Here is a 23767-nt window from a genome sequence, read left to right as displayed (position 1 = left end):
AAAAAAAAAAAAAAAAAAAGAAAAAGAAAAGAAAAGAAAAAGAAAACGAAAAACTTCCAATTATGGGGACACTGGGTGATAGTACTTAAAGCAGTTAAAAAAAATTTCCTTCCCATGTTTATTTCTGAGAGCAATGAAGTGTATTATGAATTAAGAGGGAAATTAAAAATATAAACACATTCTCTAGGCCAGTGATTCTCAACCAGGGGTGATTCTGTGCTGTCTGGCACCGTGGGACATTTGGCAGTGTCTGGAGGCATTTCTGATAGTTACCAGCTCCGGGGCATCTAGCAGAGACAGTGATGCTGCTGAACATCCTGTAATGCACACGGCAGCCCCACTGAACCCCAACAAAGAACAATGTGGCCCACAATCTCAACAGTCCCGAGGCTGAGGAACTCCGCTCTGGACCACAGGAGATGTTATTTCAAGTCTGGCTTAGAGGGAGCGTTTTTTGCTGTTCTGCCTTCCGGTAAAGTGAAAGTGATCCTGATGACGGTTAAAGGTCAATGCCAGAGATTTCACTGCTTGCTACAAATACACTGTGAGCTCTTTGAAAGGCCCAGCTAAAGTGGCAGCCAGTCCTGGGCATGGACAATGTGCTGGACAAGGCAGGGTCAGCAGCAGGGCAGAGAAAGCTGTGGGCAGAGGTGAGCAGCCACTAAGAAGCAATATCTGACACTCATTCTTCCAGCGTCATTACTCAGTATTGACACATCTTAGGCATTCCTTAAATATCTACTGAGAAGGGGAAATATAGTACAAATGTTCAACACTAGGGAAATGTATTAGTACATTACAGTCTACTGGAATTTCCATCAATAGATTATATGATGTAATTGTTAAGACATTTCATTATTTTAAAAACTTTTTTTTTGGGACTGAGTCCACGCAACAGATGACTTAGACTTGACATGTCCAGAAAACAGAGTTGTGGTGGATTCTGAGACATGCCCCCAGACCCCCCGTCAGTGCACGACTCTGCCCCAGCTGCTGTACCAGGTATGGTTGGTACCTGTTGGCCTTCATTCCTTAGCCTCTTCAAGGATTGCCTCGGCTACAAAGCGTCCTCTCACCATAGGCTGTGCCCCTTCGGGAGGCGGCCCACATCCGAGGACTGAGAGATGAAGGGCCATTCTACCTGCACACCCTAGAGGGCGTTTCAGGCTGTTGATTGCAGCTCAGCTTCTCCTGCTTCCCAGTCCTGTTTCCCCTCCCCTCCGGCTCAGGTGTCAGTAATCCCAAGGGATAATCCCAAATAAACATCCTGTCCTGAGACTTCATCTCAGAGTCTGCCTCCTGGAAAACCTAACTTGCAACAGAGCTCAGCAAAACGCAAGCTCATTTTATTAAAGAACCCAGATCAAAAAAGAGCTTTATGGGCTAGGCACAGTGGCTCATGCCTGTAATCTCAGCACTTTGGGAGGCTGATGAGGGCGGATCACCTGAGGTCAGGAGTTTGAGACCAGCCTGGCCAACATGGTGAAACCCCGTCTCGACTAAAAATACAAAATTAGCCAGGCGTGGTGGCACACGCCTATAATCACAGCTACACAGGAGGCTGAGGCAGGAGAATTGCTTGAACCCAGGAGGTAGAGGCTGCAGTGAGCTGAGATCGCGCCACTGCGCTCCAGTCTGGGTGAGACTCTGTCTCAAAAAAAATAAAAGCTTTATGATAAATGGATTTCTATAAAATTGCTTCACTCACTGAATGCAGCACAGTTACGGTATCTGCACGTTTCTCAGACAAGCCAAACCTAGCCTGCTCGGCAGCCTCACTGAAGACACTGTTATCAACGGCACCTGGATCTTGGCACCATCCATTCCTGTGTGAAACTCTTTTAGCTCGAGGAAGTGAATATCATTGCCAGCAATCAGGATAACAGACTACCCAAATTGTGCTGCACAGAGATCTGTTGATACCAATTTTACAAATAGTCAATGGCACTGAATTACATTAGTCCAGTTTTCAAAGCTGAACTAGATGTTTAGAGGGTCAAATTATAAGTCACAGTTTTCACATTAGATAACAGGTTGAGAGTCTAGGTTTGATAACAATCCTGTATTCAGAGGAGGTAACTTTTACAGCACTATAAAAACTAAGGAAATTACCACAGCTTATCACTGGAAAGACTGTAACAAAACAGTCGTTTAGCACTGACTGGCTCCAGTGATTCCAAAGGTCAGGCCACTAACAACTCTAGAACCATTCCTGGTTTCTGTGTGTGTTCTGCGTCACTGAGCCAGCCACTGCTGCTGCTGTTAGGCAAGAAGGTTGCTACCAAAGGACATGGTTTTGTCTTTCACCTAGGAGACGGCACTTTGGGTATGTCCGTAATCACTATTAAAACGGATCTTTGAAGTACAGTCTACGGTAAGGGACACTCACTAAGGTGGAGATTTTGATGAGCAGAGGTCATCATTTCATGCATGAGTGCAAGGTCAAGCACAAGAACCTCAGTGAGAGCAAGAGGGCTGCAGGGCTTGTGACCGTGGTGTGTGCACCTTCTTCAGCACCCTCCATGCCAGGATGAGGCTGATTCTGTCTGTGAAGGAATCAACTCCTATACTTTTCTTGTTGTTTTTTTGAGTCTTGCTCTGTTGCCCAGGCTGGAGAGCAGTGGTGCAATCTCGGCTCACTGCAACCTCTGCCTCCCAGGTTCAAGCAATTCTTCTGCCTCAGCCTCCCAAGTAGCTGGGATTATAGGCATGCACTATCATGCCCAGCTAATGTTTGTATTTTTAGTAGAGACGGGTTTCACCACCGTTGGCCAGACTGGTCTTGAACTTCTGACCTCAAGTGATCTACCTGCCTTGGCCTCCCAAAGTGCTGGGACTACAGGTGTGAGCCACCACACCTGGCCTAATTACAAAGACATTTCAGAAATGTGCGAAAGAGTTTAAAATACAATGGTAAGTAAACAAAGCTGAACACAAAATTATATGTTAATGTCTTGAATGACCAAATACAGAATGGACGGGAAGAGGGAAGGAGGCGATTGCTAGGCGAGATACGAGGGAAAGCCTTTTACCTTTTAAGATTTCCTTTACATTGAAACATTGCAGGCTTTTTTAATATTTACAACTTTTATATATATTCAAAATGTAAGAGTTGAGGACCAATAGCCAAAAAAAGTCTTTCTTTTTGGAGACAGCGTCTTGCTCTGTCACCCCAGGCTGGAGTGTACTAGTGCAAGCACGGCTCACTGCAGCCTCCAACTCCTGCACGCAAGCAATCCTCCTGCCTCAGCCTCCCGAGTAGCTGGGACTACAGGCATATGTCACCATGCCTGGCTAATTTAAAATTTTTAGTAGAGACAGGGTCTTGCTGTGATGCTCAGGCTGGTCTTAAACTCCTGGGCTCAAGCGATCCTCCTGCCATGGCGTCCCAAAGGGCTGAGATTACAGGTATAAGCCACCTCGTCCAGGCTCAAAATGTCTTCTTTAAAGATGATTTCGCTTCTGTACAATTCAGAAGGTCACAGAAGGCTGCCACCCCAGCGTGTGCGTTTGTTGCCCAGCATAATGGTGCACTTATCACTTTAGAGCAATCAATCTTTGTTCCCTGTGTATGATGATTAAATGTATTCACCTGTCCTAGTATTACATTGTTTGCTTCCTAACAAGAAAACCAAATTTGGCTCTGAAATTTTTAAAAAATGTTAATTTGCCGTTAAAGTTTTTCTTCCATGAACATTAAAAGGTCTTTTAAAAAAAAGATGCCAGACTAGATTCCAGAGTGACTTTAGTGACTTAAAGTCAGAATCTAAACATCACGAAGTGAATTTTTAGGTACATGTTACTTTTTTTTTTTTTTTTTTAAAGACAAGAGTCTCACTCTGTCGCCCAGGCTGGAGAGTAATGGTGTGATCTCGGCTCACTGCAACCTCTGCCTCCCAGGTTCAAACGATTCTCCTGTCTCAGCCTCCCAAGGAGCTGGGATTACAGGCACCCGCCACCACGCCCGGCTAATTTTTTTTTTGTATTTTCAGTAGAGGTGGGATCTCACCATGTTGGCCAGGCTGGTCTCAAACTCCTGATCTCATGATCTGCCCACCTCGGCCTCCCGAAATGCTGGGATTATAGGCGTGAGCCACCGCACGCAGCAGGTATATGCTAATTCTTAAATGGGAAAGAAACAGTAACCTTGGGAAGAAAGACTTCCCAAATATAAGAACAAAAAAGGAATGAACAGAAGAGCTCACCGGGAGTTGTTATGATGAATATTGCATGCTCGGGCCATTAGCGCCACAATAATTGGTCGAAAGGCTTTCCCTTTTCCATCAAAGTAGTACTCAGACATTTCCTTAAGTTCTGATGTTGATATAAGCAGTTCCTGAAATAAAGTTTCTCTGTGTCACAATGGCATCAAAACTGCACAGAAAGCCATCAGGATTCTTTTTTTTTTGAGATGGAGTTTCGCTCTTGTTGCCCAGACTGGAGTGCAATGGCATGATCTCAGTTCACTGCAACCTCCGCCTGCCAGGTTCATGCGATTCTCCTGCCTCAGCCTCCCAAGTAGCTGGGATTATCCGCCACAATGCCTACTTTTTTGTATTTTTAGTAGAGACAGGGTTTCAACATGTTGGCCAGGCTGGTCTCAAACTCCTGACGTCAGGTGATACACCCGCCTCAGCCTCCCAAAGTGTTGGGATTATAGGCATGAGCCACCGTGGCTGGCCAAGATTTCTACTACAAAACTTTGGTTTAAGTGTATTCATTTCAATTGAGAAATTCAACACTCCGTGGGCAAGGCTCCCACGCTGCAGGGCCATCCACCTGGCTGTCCTGAAGGCTAGACATAAACAACGCCTGGATCAGCAACAAGTGGCCTGAGTGCTAGAACAGATACTGCCACCTGCCCCTGCTGATAGCATCAGACACCAGAAGACTCCAAGAGACAGCAGGAGAGGGAAGAAAGCACTAGGTGGCTAAGGGACTCTGGGCTCATTGACAGCCGGACAGCGAAAGGAACAGGGGCTGGTTCGCAGCTTGAAAGATGGAGGCGGGAGGAGAAAGATGGGGAAGGTGGAAGCCAGTGGCCGTCGGGAGCCTGTGAAGCAGGTGGGGGGTGTCGGTGTCCTGGGTAGGGTGGCAACATTGTTTAAATTTTTCAATTTTTTAGAGACAAGGTCTTGCTTTGTCATCCAGGCCTCAGGGCAGTGGCACGATCGTAACTCACTGCAGCCTCAAACTCCTCAGGGCAAAGCTGTTTATGAGGGGCAGGAAGATAGTAAGGTCACAGCCAAGGAGAAGAAGCAGGGCTCAGTCCATCTGGCTTTGCCTTTATTTGGCAAAAGACATTTTGAGGGTTCACAGAGGCCCATGTAAGTGCATAGAGCCCATATAAGGCATGGGCTGCCTGATTATAAGGAGCCTACAATTGAACTGGAGAGAGAAACATTTTGCAAATATGAAACAATCAATGACGAATCCAGTGGTAGCATGAACAATGCTATACATTGAACACATTAAAAGTTCAGGGAAGGAAGAGATCAGTGCAGGCTAGAAAAACCGAGTATTTCATGGAGGAGATGGGCTTTAATGTGGGATTAGAAGCCTAAACAGGGTTCTGACTCACAAAGAGGGCGAGAGCCTTCCAGCTGACAGGTATGTGTCGCTTGTATCTGCCACTCCAGGACATGCTTGACTAACTCAGAGTTTATCCCCCGGACGCAGTGGGAGCCAATGAACCCTCAGCCCAGCACAGGTGAACACAACAAAGTGGGCCCATCGTTAATTCAGCAAATTACCGACTTAGTGCCAGGCACTGTAACAGACACAGAGGTCAAAAAGGTAAGACAAGCCTTGCCTACAAGGAGCTCAGGGTCTAGATGGGGAGAAGTAAAACAATCACTGCCTTTGACACAACACAGTGTGATGGGTGCGGTGCTGTCACCCAGGTAAGCCGTCCCCTTGGAAGTTGAGACAGGAAGGAGAAGAGCACAAACAAAAGGACTAGGGGCATGGAATTGCCTGGCCTGTGGCAGTGGGGACTGACAAAGGGCAGACTAGAAGCATATGGAGGGGAAGGAGAGAGACAAGTCCTGGGTTCTTCCCAGATTCTCCAAGGAACAGGAAAACAGCAGAACAACTCGTGGGGGAAAAGTAGAGTCTCAGCTGAGTTAAGTCTGAGACCGTCATGGCCGCCCCATGGCGTTCCCGGTGAGCAGTTAGCTACCTGGGTGTGGGAAATGTGATTCAACCTGGAGTAGTGATATTATTTGGGAGACGTAAGTATGGACACGGGTATATAAAGAATAGAGAGAGGAGGGGGCCCATGGAACCCCAGGGAATGGCAGAATGAAAGGAAGTGAGGTGGAGGTGTTAAACTGAAGAACATTCTCAGGACAAGGAGGAAGAAGAAAGTGCAGCATGAAGGGAACCATGTTTCAAGGAGGACTTACAGTCAATAGTGCTCAATGGTCAGAAAACCAGGAAGTGTCTGCTACAGTAGGCAGCTAGTCAGGTATAAGCAGGGCAGGAGGGGGCTCCCCGACCCACAACAGGAAGGTCAGGTGACCATCAGGTGATGGTCAGGCAGTTGTTAACTGTGTCTCTAAAATACTAATTGGTCACAGCTGGTGCCAAGGGACGGCAGTCTCTCGATAGAAAAACCTGAAACTGGTGATCAGCTTCCCAATAAGATCTCAGGAGTTGGGTGAGTCGGCTCAACCATGCACACTAAGAGGCAAAATGGCAGAGCTTAATTGGTATATGTCCTTCTAGGAACACCGGGACTGGTATGGGAAGAATGCCTCAAGTGAGCATGCGCAAAACTCCGGTACCCACACTGAGCATGCTCCCCTCAGAAACACTGGCGCGTCACTGCGCATGCGGGCAGCCCATCCCAAGAGAAGAATCCGGGGAGACCGGATGCAAGTCCCTGGAAGTATGCCAACATCTAAAACCCAAATTCCAATCTCAAACCACACACTTGATTTCTCAGGTCACCAGCTTGGCCCTCTTCCAAGTGTACTTTACTTCCTTCCCTTCCTGCTTTACACTGTTCTCTCCTGCTCTAAAACTCGCCTCCAGTCTCTCCTTCTGCCTTAGGCCCCTCAGTCGAATTCTTTCTTCTGAGGAGGCAAGAACTGAGGATGCTGCAAACCTGTACAGATTTGCTGCTGGTAACACATCCATTGGATTGAGCACAGGGAAGCTATCAGTCACCCAAGCAAAACCAGCTTCAGAGGACAGGCTGGAAAGGGGGGCCCAGTGCAATAGTGGAGGGAACTTGAAGGCACTGGAGAGAGGCAGAGGGCAGGGGATTCCGTGACGGAAGGGAGGGAGTGAAACACTGGGTCAGTGGATGGGCCTTTTAAAAATGCAGGTGAAGAAACTGAACACCCAATGGATATAGAAGAGAACATGCCAATGAAAGTTTGCAGACAGAGGGAGAGGCCATGTCTGGGGAAGTTCCTAAGGAACTGGGGAAGTGGCTAAGGGATTACCCCTAGAGAGGGAAGGGACATGACTTCCATGGGTGGGAGGAGAGCAGGCAATCGCCAGAGAAGGCGCAGGCAAGCTGGCCAATTGCAACAGAACAGGAGCTGAAGGAGTTCTTCTTCCACGGCCCCTACTGTCTATGAAACAGGAAGTAGTGTTGTCATCAGAATATGACAGTCGTCAGTGTACTGGGGACTTGAGGAGGAAAGGAGAAAAGTGGGGACTTGTAAAGGGTGAGCAAGCTGAGGGGGGGCATACAGACATTTCTGGGAAGCATTTTATTCTTTTATTTATTTATGTATTTATTTATTTTTTGAGGTGGAGTCTCGCTCTGTCACCCAGGCTGGAGTGCAGTGGCGGGATCTCAACTCACTGCAACCTCCACCTCCTGGGTTCAAGCAATTCTTCTGCTTCAGCCCCCATAGTAGCTGGGATTACAGGCGCATGCCACCACCCCCAGCTAATTTTTGTATTTTTAGTAGAGATGGAGTTTCCGCCTCCTGGGTTCAAGCAATTCTCCTGCTTCAGCCTCCCAAGTAGCTGGGATTACAGGCGCATGCCACCACCCCCAGCTAATTTTTGTATTTTTAGTAGAGATAGAGTTTCACCATGTTGGCCAGGCACTTGAACTCCTGACCTCAAGTGATCCCAGCCTCCCAAAGTGCTAGGATTATAGGTGTGAGCCGCCGTGCCCAGCCAATTTTTTTCTAAAGACAGAAAAAATGTCTTGCTCTGTCACTCAGGCTGGAGTGCAATGGCGGGATCATGGCTCACTGCAGCCTCAAATTCCTGGGCTTAAGCAATCCTCTTGCTTTGGCCTCCTAAATTGGTGGGATTACAGGCACGAGCCACCGTGCCCAACCACGTGAGGTTGGGAACTACTGAAAGTTTTCAGGAAAAAGAGTTGAATGAAGACAGCCATATTTGGGGCAGACTGGCAATGACATTCAGAATTAGATAAGTAAGAGACAGCTGGAGTCACTGGGAGGTGGTGGGTTTTAAGAGGAAAGGTGGGATAACTCATTGGACAAGTATGAGCTACCTGGACCATTTTTTTTCTTCAGGTTCACAATCCTGCCATAACCTCTTTATGGATATTAATACATATTGCCTGGCACTGGGTCACATGTGGTTCTTGCTCAAGAAACATTTGAAACTTGACCATACATGAATCAAGACTGCAAACTGCATTGTACAGATGTGAAAACCTGCATTGTTTTTTTGTAATCCCAGCACTTTGGAAGGCCAAGGCGGGTAGGTCACCTGAGGTCAGGAGTTCAAGACCAGCCTGGCCAACATGGCAAAATCCCATCTCCACTAAAAATACAAAAACTACCCAGGCGTGATGGCACACGCCTATACTCTCAGCTACTGAGGAGGCTGAGGCAGGAGAATTGCATGAACCCTGGAGGCAAGGGTTGCAGTGAGCTTAGATTGCACCACTGCACTCAAGCCTGGGCGACACAGTGAAACTACATCTCAAAAAAAAAAAAAAATTATTATAATAATAAAAAATAAAATAAAATTTTAGTAAGTTTTGGTAAGCTAAAACATTACATCACAGCAGAATAAAAAACTCACCTTTCTAATGTCCTCATACAGACCTTTCAAGTCTCTCCAACCGAGTTTGAAAGGATCGGTGTATTTTTCACCACTGTGTGTTTTACTGTCCGGGGTTGTGTGATGAAACCTGGGACATGCAAAAATGCACATGACTTCATTTTCAAGTAAGTTTTATATACATATATATTTAGTAGACTCAGATATGGAAAATTCAGCCCAAATACTTGCTAGAAATTAATCATGAATCTGAAAAGGTCATTATGATTTGGAAAAACATACAGAATTCTGTTCTTGCTAAATGACAGATCAATAGATCACTTTTATAAATGGGACCTCGAGAACCCACAAATTCAAAGATAAACTAAACTATGTTCATTGTGTTCTGCGTTGAGCTCAAACTTTATTACATTCCTGTTTTTTGAAAAGGCAGAGATCTACAATTTAGAATAGAAATTTACAGGCAATATAATTAACAATTTTAGGCCGGGTGCTTATGTCTGCAATCCCAGCACTTTGGGAAGCTGAGGGTGGGAGGATCGCTTGAGGCCAGCAGTTCAAGACCAGCTTGGGCAACATAGTGAGCTCCCCATCACTACAAAAAATTTTTTTAATAACAATAAATTTAAAAATGGGTAATTTTAGTAGTTGCAGTATGGACTGTAAACTTACCGTGATATACTATATACATTTGGACAGGCAGATGTTAAATGCTTCACAAGATTAATATAGGGTATCTATAAAATAAAAATGTCAAGAAATTTGTAAGAATATTCCTGAAAAACTAACATTGGATGATAATACCCCCATAATTATAATCTTTATCTTCTAATCACCCATTTATAGGCAGATTGCAAACTTTAGAGAAAGAATAATTTTAAAAGTTTCCTTTTGTTACTACAAAATACTTGTCATTGCAGAAAACATAAATAAGAAAAAAGGAGAAAATAAAAACCATCTTCAGTCCATCCCTTGCCCCAAAGAAAGTCAATTTCCATATTCATATCTATCTTTCCAGACCTGAAAAGTAGTTTTAGAACAATTTCCTTCCATTTAACTAAGACTGGTCAGAGGAAAAAGATTTCAATGGCAAGGAAGGAATTTATATTTATACAAACACTGTCTATTTTAAGTTCTTGTTCCTCAACATACTTTGGAAATGGTACTTTTGGATAAATATTGTCAAAAAAAACCAACCCACCTCAGGACATTTTGATATTACACATGGGAGAACAGAGTTTGAAAGCACATAAACCAGGGTGTTAAAAGTAGTTATTCTGGAATGAATTGGATTGTGGGGGTGTTTTGTTTTATTCCTTCTTTTGGTAGATATTTTCTGATTCTTCTCTAATGAACATGTATCGCTCTAGCCATAGTATAATGACAATGAAGGTTGACTTTGCCAGGCAGCAGTCAAAGTAGTTGGTCTGAGTTTCCTTCTTTCCCTGGCAGCATTACGTATTCATTAAACCAGTAAGAACTTTCATGATGTCCCAGGCAATTACCATGTAACAAGAAAACAAAGTGACAATCCTTCCTCATGCTTTACATGACAACCTATGTCTTTCAGTCTACCTGGGTAATTAATTCATATGAGTTCAGTATTTTATTACAATACTTATCAATAAGGGCATCTTAATGGAAGAGTAAAAGTTCTTCAGTAAGAGACTTAATAATTATTATCAGGTCTCTAGTAATAGTTATTATTATTAGAAATCCTGAGCAAAAGTGATCCTCCTGCCATGGCCTCCCCAAGTGCTGGAATTACAGGTGTGAGTCACTGCACTTGACCAAATAACTATAATTAGTTATAATAACTAACTGAACTATTCTAACTGAATAACTTTTTAGTTCAGTTAGAGAACTCTAATCTGGGTTGAAGGATTAAAATTACATAGCTAATTAGTACAGGGGGCGCTTTTTACCACCGAGTGGCCTAAAATTTATTAGTAGCATGGACTTTGGAAGACAGATCTCGATTCAAATCTCAACATTTGTGTTACTCTGTGACGTCTTTCTGATAATACCCACTCATGGAGACAGGTGGAGATTAATTTAGAGAGCATATATAAAGCTCTTAGCTCAGAGCCTAGTACACAGTATACATTATATCTATTCAATCAAGCTACTATTTTCTGCTTTAAAAGTACTTTAGAGCAGTTTTCCAATGTGAGGTTAGAAGTGCTCAGAAAAGCAATGAAGTATGAAAAGAGAAGGGCAATAGTCATTTTCTAATTCCGATTTTGTTCCTTACCTTTCCCTCATACACTCTCTGAAAGTCAACCTTGCCTCTCATGAATTTACTTTTATTTTATTTTTCCAGGCTGGAGTGTAGTGGTGCAATCATAGTTCACTGCAGCCTCAATCTCCTGGGCTCAAGCTATCCTCCCACCTCAGCCTCCTGAGTAGCTGGGACTACAGGGACATGCCACAACGCCTAGCTGATTTTTAAAATTTTTAGTAGACACGAGGTGTATCAGTACATTTTCTCATTGCTATAAAGAAATACCCAAGACTGGGTAATTTATAAAAGAAAGAGGTGTAATTGACTCACAGTTCTAAACGGCTGGGGAGGCCTCAAGAAACTTACAATCATGGCAGAAGGAAAAGGGAAAGCAAGGCACCTTCTTCAATAGGCAGCAGGAAGGAGAATGAGCACAGGAGGAACTACCAATCACTTATAAAACCATCAGCTCTTATAAGAATTCACTATAACAAGAACAGCATGGGGGAATCTGCCCCTATGATCCAATTGTCTCCACCCAGGCCCTCCCTTGACACATGGGGATTAAAATTCGAGATGAGATTTGGGTAGAGACACAGAACCAACCGTATCATTCTGCCCCTTGCTCCTCCCAAATCTCATATCCTCACTTTTCAAAACCAACCATTCCTTCCCAACAGTCTCCAAAAGTCTTAACTCATTCTAGCATTTAACTCCAAAGTCCAAGTCCAAAGTCTTACCTGAGACAGGTCAAGTCCCTTCCACCTATGAACCTGTAAAATCGAAAACAAGTTAGTTACATCCAAGATACAATGGGGGTACAGGCATTAGTTAAATGTTCCCATTCCAAATGGTAGGAACTGGCCAAAACAAACGGGCTTACAGGCCTCATGCAAGTCCAAACTCAGCAGGGCAGTCATTACTTAAAGCTCCAAAATGATCTTTGACTCCATGTCTCACATCTAGGTCACACTGATGCAAAGGGTGGGCTCCCAAGAACTTGGGTAGCACTGCTTCTGTGGCTTTGCAGGGTTCAACCCCCACCACTATTCTCATGGACTGGCATTGAGTGCCTGCAGCTTTTCCAGGTGCACCGTGGAAGCTGTTGGGGGATCTATCATTCTGGGGTGTAGAGGATGGTGGCCCTCCTTTCACAGCTCCATTAGGCAGTGCCCCAGCAGTAACTCTGTGTGGGGGCAGCAACCCCACATTTCCCTTCTGCACTGTCCTAGCAGAGGTTCTCTAAGAGGGTTCTCCCTCTTCAGCTGACTTCTGCCTGGGCATTGAGGCGTTTCCATACATCCTCTGAAATCTAGGCAGAGGTTCCTAAATTGTTGTCTTCTATGCACCTGCAGGCTCAACAGCATACGGAAGCCACCAAGGCTTGGGGCTTATACCCTCTGAAGCAATGGCCCAAGCTGTACCTTGGCCCCTTTTAGCTACAGCTGGGAAGCAGGGCACCAAGTCCCAAGGCTGATCTTGCACAGCGCAGCAGGGCCCTGGGCCCAGCCCATGAATCCATTTTTCCCTCCTAGGCCTCCTGGCCTGTGATGGGAGGGGCTGCAGAGCAGGTCTCTGCCGTGCCCTGGAGACATTTTCCCCATTCTCTTGGCTATTAACATTGGGCTCCTTGTTACTTATGCAAATTTCTGCAGCCAGCTTGAATTCCTCCCCAGAAAATTCTTTTCTATCACATCTTTAGGCTGCACATTTTCCAAACTTTTATGCTGTACTTCCCCTTTAAATTTAAGTTCCAATTTCAGATGTCTCTAAAGCTCAAAGTTCCACAGACCTCTAGGGTGGGGCAAAATGCCGCCAGTCTCTTTGCTAAAGCATAGCAAGAGTGACCTTTGCCCAATTCCCAGGAAGCTCCTCATCTCCATCTGAGACCACCTCAGCCTGGACGTCATCGTCCGTATCACTTTCAGCATTTTGGTCAAAGCCATTCGACAAGTCTCTAGGAAGTTCCAAACTTTCCTACATCTTCCTTTCTTCTTCTGAGCCCTCCAAACTATTCCAACCTCTGCTTGTTACCCAGTTCCAAAGTAATTTCCACATTCTCAGGTGTCTTATATCAATGCCGACTACTTTGGTACCGATTATCTGTATTGGTCCATTCTCACACTGCTATAAAGAAATTACCCATGACTGGGAAATTTATAATTATAGGAAAGAGGTTTAATTGACTCACAGTTCTGGATGGCTGGCGAGGCCTCAGAAACTTATAATCATGGGGAAGGAGGAGAAACAAGCACCTTCTTCACAAGGCGGCGGGAGAGAGAATGAACACAAGAGGAACTACCAAACATTTATAAAACCATCAGATCTTGTGAGAACTCCCTATCATGAGAACAGCATGGGGAAATCCACCCCCATGATCCAATTACCTCTACCTGGTCTCTCCCTTGACCCTCCCTGGTCCCCAGTTGTAACTGGGGATTACAATTCGAGATAGATGTGGGTGGGGACACAGAGCCAAACCATATCAGGAGGTCTCACTAAGTTGCCCAGGCTGGTCTCGAACTCCTGAGCAAAAGCAATGCTCCTGTCTCAACCTCCCAAAGTGTTGGGATTACAGGCGAGTCACCACACTCAGCCAAAGAGAAAGTGCTAGGTAAGAATCAAAGACATAGCCGTGTGCCAATCCTCAAGCATGGGGGATTGCTTGAGTCCAAGAGTTCAAGACCAACCTGGTCAACACAGAAAGTCCCCATCCCTAAAAAAAAAAATTAAAAAAAAAAATCAAAGATATACTGAGAAGTGATTTGGCATGATCACATGCACACTGGTTTTTATTCTATTACAATATTTGTTCACACTACTAGTGAAGTCAGGAGAATGTACAACCATTAGGAGGTAGTAGAGCTCTGGTGGAGAGCAAGACTTGGCTTAATTATTGCTGCTATTTGTCCCTGTGGCTTAGTTATTGTAGTTCTGTGTCCCCAAGGACTATCAGGCCCAGAAGAAACCAAAACATACATGCTTGAGGCAGACACCAGAATGCTAACATATTAACGTACAGTGAAAGCATCACTGACACACACACATCAGAAATACATGGTCTTGGCATCACGAGTCCACACAATCCCTCCTTGTCATCATTCGGGCAGACAGGAAGGTCATAAAGCATATTCTCTCCAGAAAAGCACCCTTTCCCTGGCTAAAGTTGCTTGATGGGCATGAAATTTTTTTCAAAAGAAGTGTCAGGCCAGGTGTGGTGGCTCATGCCTATAATTCCAGCACTTTGGGAGGCTGAGGGGGGTGGATCACTTGAGGTCAGGAGTTCCAGACCAGCCTGGGCAACACGGTGAAATCCCATCTCTACTAAAAATACAAAAATTAGCTGGGCCTAGTGCTGTACGCCTGTAATCCCAGCTACTTGGGAGTCTGAGGCAGGAGAATTGCTTGAACCTGGGAGGTGGAGGTTGCAGTGAGCCCAGATTCCGCCACTGCACTCCAGCCTGGGAGACAGAGTGAGACTCTGTGTCAAAAAAAAAAAAAAAAAGCATGTAGTGGCATAAGAGGGTGGATGCACCCATCTCTTCAAATACTGGCCTCATCTGTGGAACTAGAAATATCTGAAGTCTGGAGAGAACAGTCCTGAAATGGATCCCAGCAAAGCCTCCTTTAAGCCTCTTTTTCCACGTGCCCCTCACCCTCCCCATTCTGTTCTCTTTACTGTCTAGCCTTGTCTAGTTGCCCAGCTGCCATTTGGTCTCCAAATGTCTTTTTTGCTTTTGACTTTTTAGAGATAGGGTCTCACACTGTTGCCCAGGCTGGAGTGCATTGGCACTATCATAATAAATAGCTCACTGTAATCTTGAACTCCTGAAATCGAACGATCCTCCTCCCTCAGGCTCCTGAGTAGCTGGGACTACAGGCATGCACCACCACACCTGGTGATTTTTTTTCCATATTTTGTAGAGACAGAGTCTCGCTATGTTGCCTAGGTTAGTCCCAAACTCCTGGCCTCAACCGATTCTTCCACCTCAGCCTCCCAAAGCGCTGGGATTACAGGTGTGAGCCACTGCACCTGGCCCAAGCCTCGTTTTGGATAATTTGTGATATGCATCCACTTTGGTACAAAGTAGATATTTATAAGTGTTATATATTTCATACTGGGAAATTATGTTTGATGAGAACACGGACACAAAATCTGAATTTAAAGAGTACTAAATTCAAATAAACTTAAATAACAGTGAGTCCATAGATTTTGTACGGTTATGCTAATAGCATGGGCCTACCCCATGGCACACTGAGAATCATCACAAAGTGCAGAAGGGCTCACAGGGGCTAAACTGACCAGAAGTGGAGAAAAAGGAGATTGGAACCCAAAGGCAGCAGAGGAGACCCTGAGAGAATGGGCTATCGCTGAGACTCTGACTTTAGAGGACTCCAGGGTTTCTCACCTCCTGACGGCCTCGGGCCTTTCTCCTTCCAGTGCCATTCCAGCCCCATCCAGGTATGCTCTCCTCCCGAAGCCACTGCTGGACACCTAAGGTCCGGTCCACCCTAGCACCAGCCCTGCATTCTCCACAAGACCTTTTCGGACTATTCCGAGGCCGATTTGATCCTCCGTTTCTCGGAGACAGCTCTGAGCACCTTTGACTCTAAAATTTCAGGCAAGATCTGTCTTCCTCTAACTTGAAAGTAAACAGCTGCAGCCGCTCTCCAGGCTTAACCTTGTCCATATCGCAGCAGTCAATCTGATCGCTCCCGCGCTTCCCCCAGGACCCGGCTACCACCGCTTTTTCCACTGCCCCAAACGCTCCCGGGATGCCCAAGACACTGCTTTCTGCAACCCCGTGTAGGGCGCCCCTACTTCAATCCAACGCTCGGCTCCGTCATACCGCGGGCACCCCTCCGCTCTGGAGTCCCACCCCGGAGCTACCCCGTGCGCCCCCGCGTCGCGATGCACGTGCTCCCTGCTCCCATTCATTCCGCCGGGCGCTGTCATTGGAGCCGTGACCTCTGAGCCCCGCCGGGCGCGCGCCTCCCAACCTCACCTGCGCGTGGGCGTCCGCAGCTGCCTGCGGCCCCCGCGGTCCCGCAAGGCCCGGGCAGCCGGGCCCGGGGCTCCGCGCCGCCGGCCTCCAGGAGCAGCCGCGCAGCCACCGCCACCAGCGGGAGGCCATGGTCGCAGTCTGAAAGTCGCGGCAGGACGCCGGCTCCGCCTCTGGTCCGCGATCCTCCTCCAGGGACCCGGAGCCGGAAACCTGGCACAGGAAGCGCTTCGGCCACACCCGGGCCCGCGGTTCGCTCCTCCCCGCGTATGGCCCGGCTGCCAGCGCCGGGACCTCGGGTACCTGCCACTCCGCAGCCAGCGGTGACCGCGGCCGCTCCCGGGAGGCAGCGGGGCAGGGGCGCACGTAGACCCGGTCTAGGGACCCCGGGCGTGACCTTCCCCGGGGCAAGCCTCCTATCCCCACCCCTTCCCGGAAGCCGTGCAGGGGGACTGGCCACGCCTCCAGTCATAGCAAAATGTCCCTGTGGGGACCTTTTATTAGCAAGAAATAGCACCGCGCGCGACTCTTGCAGTCACTAACTCTTGTTCTGCGTGTTTAGGCAGAAACATAACTCAGAGAATCGGGTTCCCGCTCCGCAGCCTAAGCCAGAGGCGACGGTTTCCGCCACGCTATGGTCGGCTGCCTTTGCAATCTGTTCTTGAAGGAAGTTCCAGCCCATCGCATCTTCCTAGGAACATGTCGACCACGATCAGGGCTGTTGTGAAATAGGAGCTAAGGTAGCCTGGTGTCTTGACTTTTGGACTCTCCTCCGAACGCCTTGTAGGTATAGTTTGGCAATCTTGCTCACACATGGGTGTGAACCTGCGTGTACCCAGCCCGGGAGATACTGGAGTCTTTACAGGATTAGTACCCCTCATGGCTTAGAAATACCTTTTTTCCTTAGCTCTAAGGCCAGATCTACTGGTGCTAAGAGATAGCGTGTTTCTAACAGAAATTAAGTGATATAGTTAAGCATTCGGTGCATGCACTCAAACACACAGAGCCAGTGAGATAGAGGGTAAGCATTAGAGATACGGAAATGCAATTTAGTACTCAAAAAATTCACTCTAATGAGGAAATAGTCCAGCAAATAGGTAATTGCAGTTACCTGATTCATGTATTTTCTCGTTCTTCTTGCGTTAAAGAATGCGGTAGCCTCATAGCTGGGTACATTAATTTCATATTTAGTCGTGTGGGTTTTTATGGAATGAAGACATCATAGACTGTATAAAGACATCTATAAAAATAAGCCAGTTTGATGGGTTTTTTTCATCTTGAAGAATGGCATGTAAAAATATGCAAAGTGCTTTACGAGCACTTTGTAGATATCTTGGATTAGGTTTATATATTAAGAAACATCCCACAGGTAGAACTTGCCAAGTAGAGTGTGGCAATAAGCACTCAGGTTGTACTTGACAATCCTATGACTAAGACATTATCATTTGCCCTTTTTTGTATATAAAGATAAGGAAACATATAGAGAAAATACCGTATTGTCAAATAAGTATCACATTCAAGCTCACACAGTTGACAAGTATGGCACTACACAATTTTGTTAGACCATGTTCATTTACAGATTGCTTGACCACATTAAAACAGACAACATTGCTCTTAAAAAGATGCTGTAGGTTGGGTGCATTGGCTCAGCCTGTCATCCCAGCACTGTGGGAGGCTGAGGCAGGTGGATCACTTGAGATCAGGAATTTGAGACCCGCCTGGCCAACATGATGAAACCCATCTCTACTAAAAATGCAAAAATTAGCTGGGCATGGTGGTGCAAGTTCTGTAATCCCAGCTACTTGAGAGGCTAAGGCAGGAGAATCAGCTGAACCTGGGAGGCAGAGGTTGCAGTGAGCCAAGATTGTGCTACTGCACTTCGCCCTAGGTAACAAAGTGAGACTCTGTCTTTTAAAAAAGAGAAAAAAAGATGCTGTAGTATTGCAAGGCTAAGTAGGGAAAGCAAATGAAGTTCCTCAAGACTTCCAACATTATAGCTAAACTCTTGAGAAAAAACAGTAACCTACCAATTGGACATGCGGAATTCATTTAACCCAGCTAGGCCAAGCATGAGTTGAGGAAGTTAAAAACATTATCTGAGTTGTGCAGGTAACTGCTAAAGAACAGACTTCTTTAGTCTATTTTGCTGCCCTTAGACAAATGTAAGAGCCAGTACAGATGGAACAAAATGGCCTATGTGTAACTGAAAGTGATCAAGGCTGTCGTTTTGATGTTGGAGTATTAGGTACCCACGAAGACATTTTCTTGCCATATTGATGATACTATTTAAAACATAATATCTACAATAGGACCAGGTTTTATAGCCAAAGAGATTGTAAATATAATACCAGGTCAGACAGAGTGGGTCATGCCTGTTATCACAGCACTTTGGGAGGCCGAGGTGGCAGGATTGTCGAAACAGGTCAGGATGTCGAAACCAGTTTGGGTAATATAAGCAAGACCCTGTCTCTACAAAAAATAAAATTAGCCAGGTGTGGTGGTGTGTGCCTGTAGCCCTAGCTACTCAGGAGCCTGAGGCAGGGAAGTTTGCTTGAGCCCAGAAGTTCGAGAGTTCGAGGCTACAGTGAGTTGTGATCATGCCACTGCACTCCAGCCTGGATGAAAGAGTGGGACACTGTCTCCAAATAAATAAATAAATAAATAAATAAATAATCATATGTGTTACTGTGTCTTGATTTACAGTACTGTGTGAAACATCTCATCCTGTTGTTACTAAATAAATGATCAATGAATTATCCAAATTATCATACTCTGGTAAGCACATTTATTGAGAGAAAAGGTTCAAACACTTGCAGTGAAAGCTAGTTTCACTCACTTTTTTTTTGTTGTTGTTAGTTTTTGTGGATTTCACAGCCTTGTGCAAAACTGAATTCTAAAGAATTTAATGTTGCCAGTACTGATTTTCCTGAGATCTTAAGATAGGGGGTTAGTATGCTTTTGGAATTTTCTCTGGGGTTTTTAGTCTATGACTTATTAGCTTGTTAAAGCATCAAATGAGTGAGGATTGAATATGCCTGAAATAGCCTTCTTTGTTCCACGGCTGGTGATCACATGTATTGACCAGCAGCTGTCTTGCCGGGACATGCATCAAGCGGTAACAACATGATAACTACTAATGGAACGTGATATGCTGCCCCTGCCCTACCAATGTTAGATCATCATAAAGGAGATTGTGCTAATTATATAATCTAGTTAATTCCACACAAAGGCTCTCCCACAAAAGAAGAAAATATACTGTTGGTTCTTCCACTTATAATCATATTGTCCAGTTTTCTGGTGTGAATGCTAAAATCTGCCGCTTTTTGATTGACTACACGTTTATTCCCCCAGGATGCTACCTTATAATACATCATGGTCTTAAGGGAACATATGAAGGGCTAAATATGGCCCATATGGCCCATGTTAGCCTGTTTTTATTACTCATTTGAGGAAGCTAGAAAATTGCTGTTGTAACTGACATTTAGTTCACTTAAGCCTGGATGGAATAAATTGGCGTTACTCCACACATGGGAGCAAATTGTCCTGATGCTACCTTTCTCCAGTGATTTGAAATGTTATTTTCACTATATAGGAAATTATTTTACAGCTTTTTGTTGTTTCTGTGCTTTTTATTGAGTTCCATTGATCTTTGCATCTATTTTTAGAATAGCAATATTTTTTATTGTATTCTTTTAATTTTTAATATAAGCAAACATGTTTATCTTGCTTAAAAAATTTATGTTTATTTTTTCAGATTTACACACTAAGATTGTCTATTTCTTCAAAAAAAATCCTGCTAGGCTATTAATTGGATTCCCATTATGTTTATTAAATAATTTAGTGACACATTTTGACAATAAATCTCTATCCAGAAACAGGATTTTTGTCTCTTCGTCTTAAAGTTTTATTAATACACCTAATCTCTTCTATTTTTTTTTTTTTTTTCTGTTTCAATGCTTTGGATTGGAAAAACAGATTACGAGTTTAGGTATTATTTATAAAATAAGAGTAAATACATTCTGAGAATCTAAAGCGCGTTCAAAGCTTTCTTTTCCTCTACAGCTTTGAAAATACGGTACATGTGTTTCAGTGTATGGACTTCCTGAGACATGGTTTGTCTCTGCAGAGGCAATTTCTAAACTTTCAGCCTTGTGGGTGGGCATCTATCAAATGTGGGATCTACAGCAGTTTTATGCATCTAGTAAGGCATATATTACCCGGTCTTAAATTATTTGTGTATCTTCTATACCTGTTTCCTTTTGCTAATTGTGTTTCCAAAGGGCAGAATGCCTGTGATTATGTGCCTAATGGATTTTGGTTCCATTGAATTAACTAGTACTATACTTGTAATTCTGTAATGCAGCTCACCTCCATTTAAAAATATATATTTTTGGGCTGGGTGCAGTGGCTCATGCCTGTAATCCCAGCACTTTGGGAGGCCGAGGTGGGCGGATTGCCTGAGGTCAGGAGTTTGAGACTAGCCTGACCAACATGGTAAAACCCCATCTCTACTAAAAATACAAAATTAGCCGGGCATGGTGGCATATGCCTGTAATCCCAGCTACTTGGGAGGCTGAGGCAGGAGAATTGCTTGAACCTGGGAGGTGGAGGTTGCCGTGAGCCGTGATCACGCCATTGCACTCTAGCCTGAGCAACAAGAGAGAAACTCCATCTTAAAAAGAATATATATATCTCTCTCTCTCTGATTTACCTTCCGTGAGTGAAGATCTTTGAAGACAGGGTATGTGTCTTCCCGTTTTAAACTTTTTCCATTCCCTAGCCTCTTGAACAGTTCCATGACGTACTGTCCTAAATGCATGTTGGCTAGGTCGTGTTGAAATGACAAAGTAGCCTTTAAATAACAAAGCATGAAGAAAATAGTGACTTGGGTTTCTTGAAGAACCAGACTTTCTAAGGGATATTAGTGTTGTATATGTAACAAATGAGAACATTAAGAAAGATGTTTTATTTTATCAGCTATGTTGCCTGTTGATCATGTTAAAGAAAATTATGTTCATAAAGTGAAAAACTGTATTTTTTCAATCTCCTTCCCAACTCCTTTCAAATCAAGAGTATGTCTTGTAGCAGTTTCAAAGGTTAGGCATTATTTTTTCACAATACAAATACTTAACTCACTAAAATATTTACTTAAAATAATTTTTTAGAGTTAATATTATTAGTCTAATTATACATGACTATCTGTGTTTAAAATTCAAATACTAGATGTCATTCTTAGAAATCACACTTTGATACTTAGTTTCAACTTAAAGTTGTCTTACAAGGAAAATACGCTTTTGTGAAAAAGAGGAAAATGAGTTAAATTGTTACCTTAGATATCCTTTATCTAATGGTCTCTCATAAATTCTCAATTTTTTCTCATAATATAAATGAATTTGGGTTAAAAATAGGACTTTTTTTGTAGTTTCTTAAGTGAATTTGTCCTAGGAAAAATATTGTTTTACCATGCATCATAAGAAATCCATAAAAACTTTAGAACCATCTAGTAGAACTAATTTTTCCCAAACAGCATAAACATAGACAGTGTGGTACATCTCTTATGAAAAAAATTAATAATATATTTTCAGAAGAGGTTTATTCTTTGAATTTTCTTCCATTAAGTCTCTATTCTTAAAAATTATTAGGCCAGGTGCAGTAGCTCCGTCCTGTAATCGTAGCACTTTGGGAGGCCAAAGTGGGAGGATCACTTGAGCCCGGGAGGTTAAGGCTGCAGTGATCCATGATTGTGCCTCTGCACTCCAGCCTGGGTGACAGAGTGAGCCTGTGTCTCAAAAAAAAAAAAAAAAAAAACCTGAAAGATGACTTCAGTTTGTAAATTTGTTTTTCCTGCCTCAGGAAGTTCTAGAAAATATTTTGGACCTTGATTTATCTGTTTCAGAAACAGACGATTTTATCCAACTTGTAAGTGGCGAAAAGACAGTGTTTGGACCCATTCCACTGGCTCACCAATATGGAGGCCACCACGTAAGAGTAGCAACAGCACCACTTCCCTTATGCAAATAGAATTATTTGATGGAAATGCTGTCCTACTAAAGAAATTATTTTACATTAAGTTTTAAATTAGTGCATTGGGAGTTCAACAAGATGTGTCTAAAGGAATATGCCATCAGAGGATGTTTCTAGATTAGCTGATGTGATTTCTTCCTGTGCTAAAGCTGGAGGCTAATTCTTTGAATGGAATGGAGAATACTGGAGCAGCATAAATATAAATTTTCTGTGGATTATTGCTAGAGAACTCATTGAACGCACTTTTGGCACTTTTGGCAAAATGAGGTAGTACAATGTGTCAATATAAAAGGACAAATAAGCCGGGTGCAGTGGCTCATGCCTATAATCCCAGCACTTTGGGAAGCTGAAGCAGGCAGATTGCTTGAGTCTAGGAGTTCAAGACCAGACTGGGCGACATGGCGAAACCCTGTCTCTACAAAAATTAGCCAGGCATGGTGAGACGTGCCTGTGGTCCCAGCTATTTAGGTGGCTAAAGTGGGAGGATCGCTTGAGTCTAGGAGGCAGAGGTTGCAGTGAGCCGAATTTGTGCCACCACACTGCAGCCTAGGTGACAGAGTGAGACCCTGTCTCAAAAAATAAATAAATATAAAACAATTAAAAAGAAGGACAAATAGACTATAATTATATCAAGATAGCCATAAAACAATTTACAGCTACTAGAATGGGAGTAAATCAAGATTCCTTCGGGGTGTTATTTGTACTGCAGAAATCAGGAAGGAATTAAGGAACATTCTGGAAATTCAGCAAGATGTTAAGCAAGAAATTAAGCAACAAGTTCAGGGTGTGGTATCTGACTAATTAAAAACAGAAATGAGAACATAGAACCAGTTGTTGTGACTGTGACTTTCCTGTAAGCTAGATAAGATTAACACTCTCTGGTGGTTTGGGGGCTTTTTGGTGATGCTGGTTTGCTCAGAAACAATTTTTAAGACACATAGTAAAGTATCATAAGATTGGTATAGGATTAAATTAGGAAATACATGTAAAGTGCTTAACATGTTAACTATTACAATTATTATAACATCAGGTTCTGGTTTGCTGGGTTAGTTATATCCTTTCTTCTTCAAAGTCCTATAGACTAAAAGACAAAGTAACCAGCCATTAGGAGGACTTTAAGGATCACCTGTGACAAACTTGAACATCAATTTCTTTTTCTTTTCATCTTTTAAGTTCTGGGGTACATGTGCAGGATGTGCAGGTTTGTTACATAGGTAAATGTGTGCCATGGTGGTTTACTGCACAGATCATCCCATCACCCAGTTATTTATTTATTTATTTATTTATTTAATGTATTTATTTTGAGATGGAGCTTTGCTCTGTCACCCATGCTGGAGTGCAATGGCACGATCTCGGCTCGCTGCAACCTCCACCTCCTGGGTTCAAGCAATTCTCCTGCCTCAGCCTCTCAAGTAGCTGGGATTACAGGTACACGCCACAATGCCAGGCTAAATTTTTTTTTTTTTTTTTTGTATTTTTTCTAGAGATAGAGTTTCACCATGTTAGG

At 44.0% G+C, this 23767-nt stretch overlaps 1 protein-coding gene across 1 annotated transcript in view; it reads right to left on the bottom strand.

The window, feature by feature from the left end:
* PDSS1 (prenyl (decaprenyl) diphosphate synthase, subunit 1) overlaps positions 1-16650 on the bottom strand; it is a 59410-nt gene extending 42760 nt beyond the window's left edge. The window contains exons 1-5 of the mRNA XM_011969103.1: positions 16240-16650; positions 11974-12006; positions 9682-9746; positions 9031-9139; positions 4206-4336 (exon numbers count right to left, since the gene is read on the bottom strand). Coding sequence (XP_011824493.1) covers positions 4206-4336; positions 9031-9139; positions 9682-9746; positions 11974-12006; positions 16240-16368 — 467 coding nt within the window. The 5' untranslated portion in view covers positions 16369-16650. The remainder of the gene's footprint in view (positions 1-4205; positions 4337-9030; positions 9140-9681; positions 9747-11973; positions 12007-16239) is intronic.
* Positions 16651-23767: the final 7117 nt, after the last annotated feature.

Source organism: Mandrillus leucophaeus, unplaced genomic scaffold, assembly GCF_000951045.1.
Source record: "Mandrillus leucophaeus isolate KB7577 unplaced genomic scaffold, Mleu.le_1.0 Scaffold872, whole genome shotgun sequence".
Taxonomy (NCBI): domain Eukaryota; kingdom Metazoa; phylum Chordata; class Mammalia; order Primates; family Cercopithecidae; genus Mandrillus; species Mandrillus leucophaeus.
Note: the sequence above shows the minus strand (reverse complement) of the source record. Positions and strands in the feature narration are given on the sequence as shown.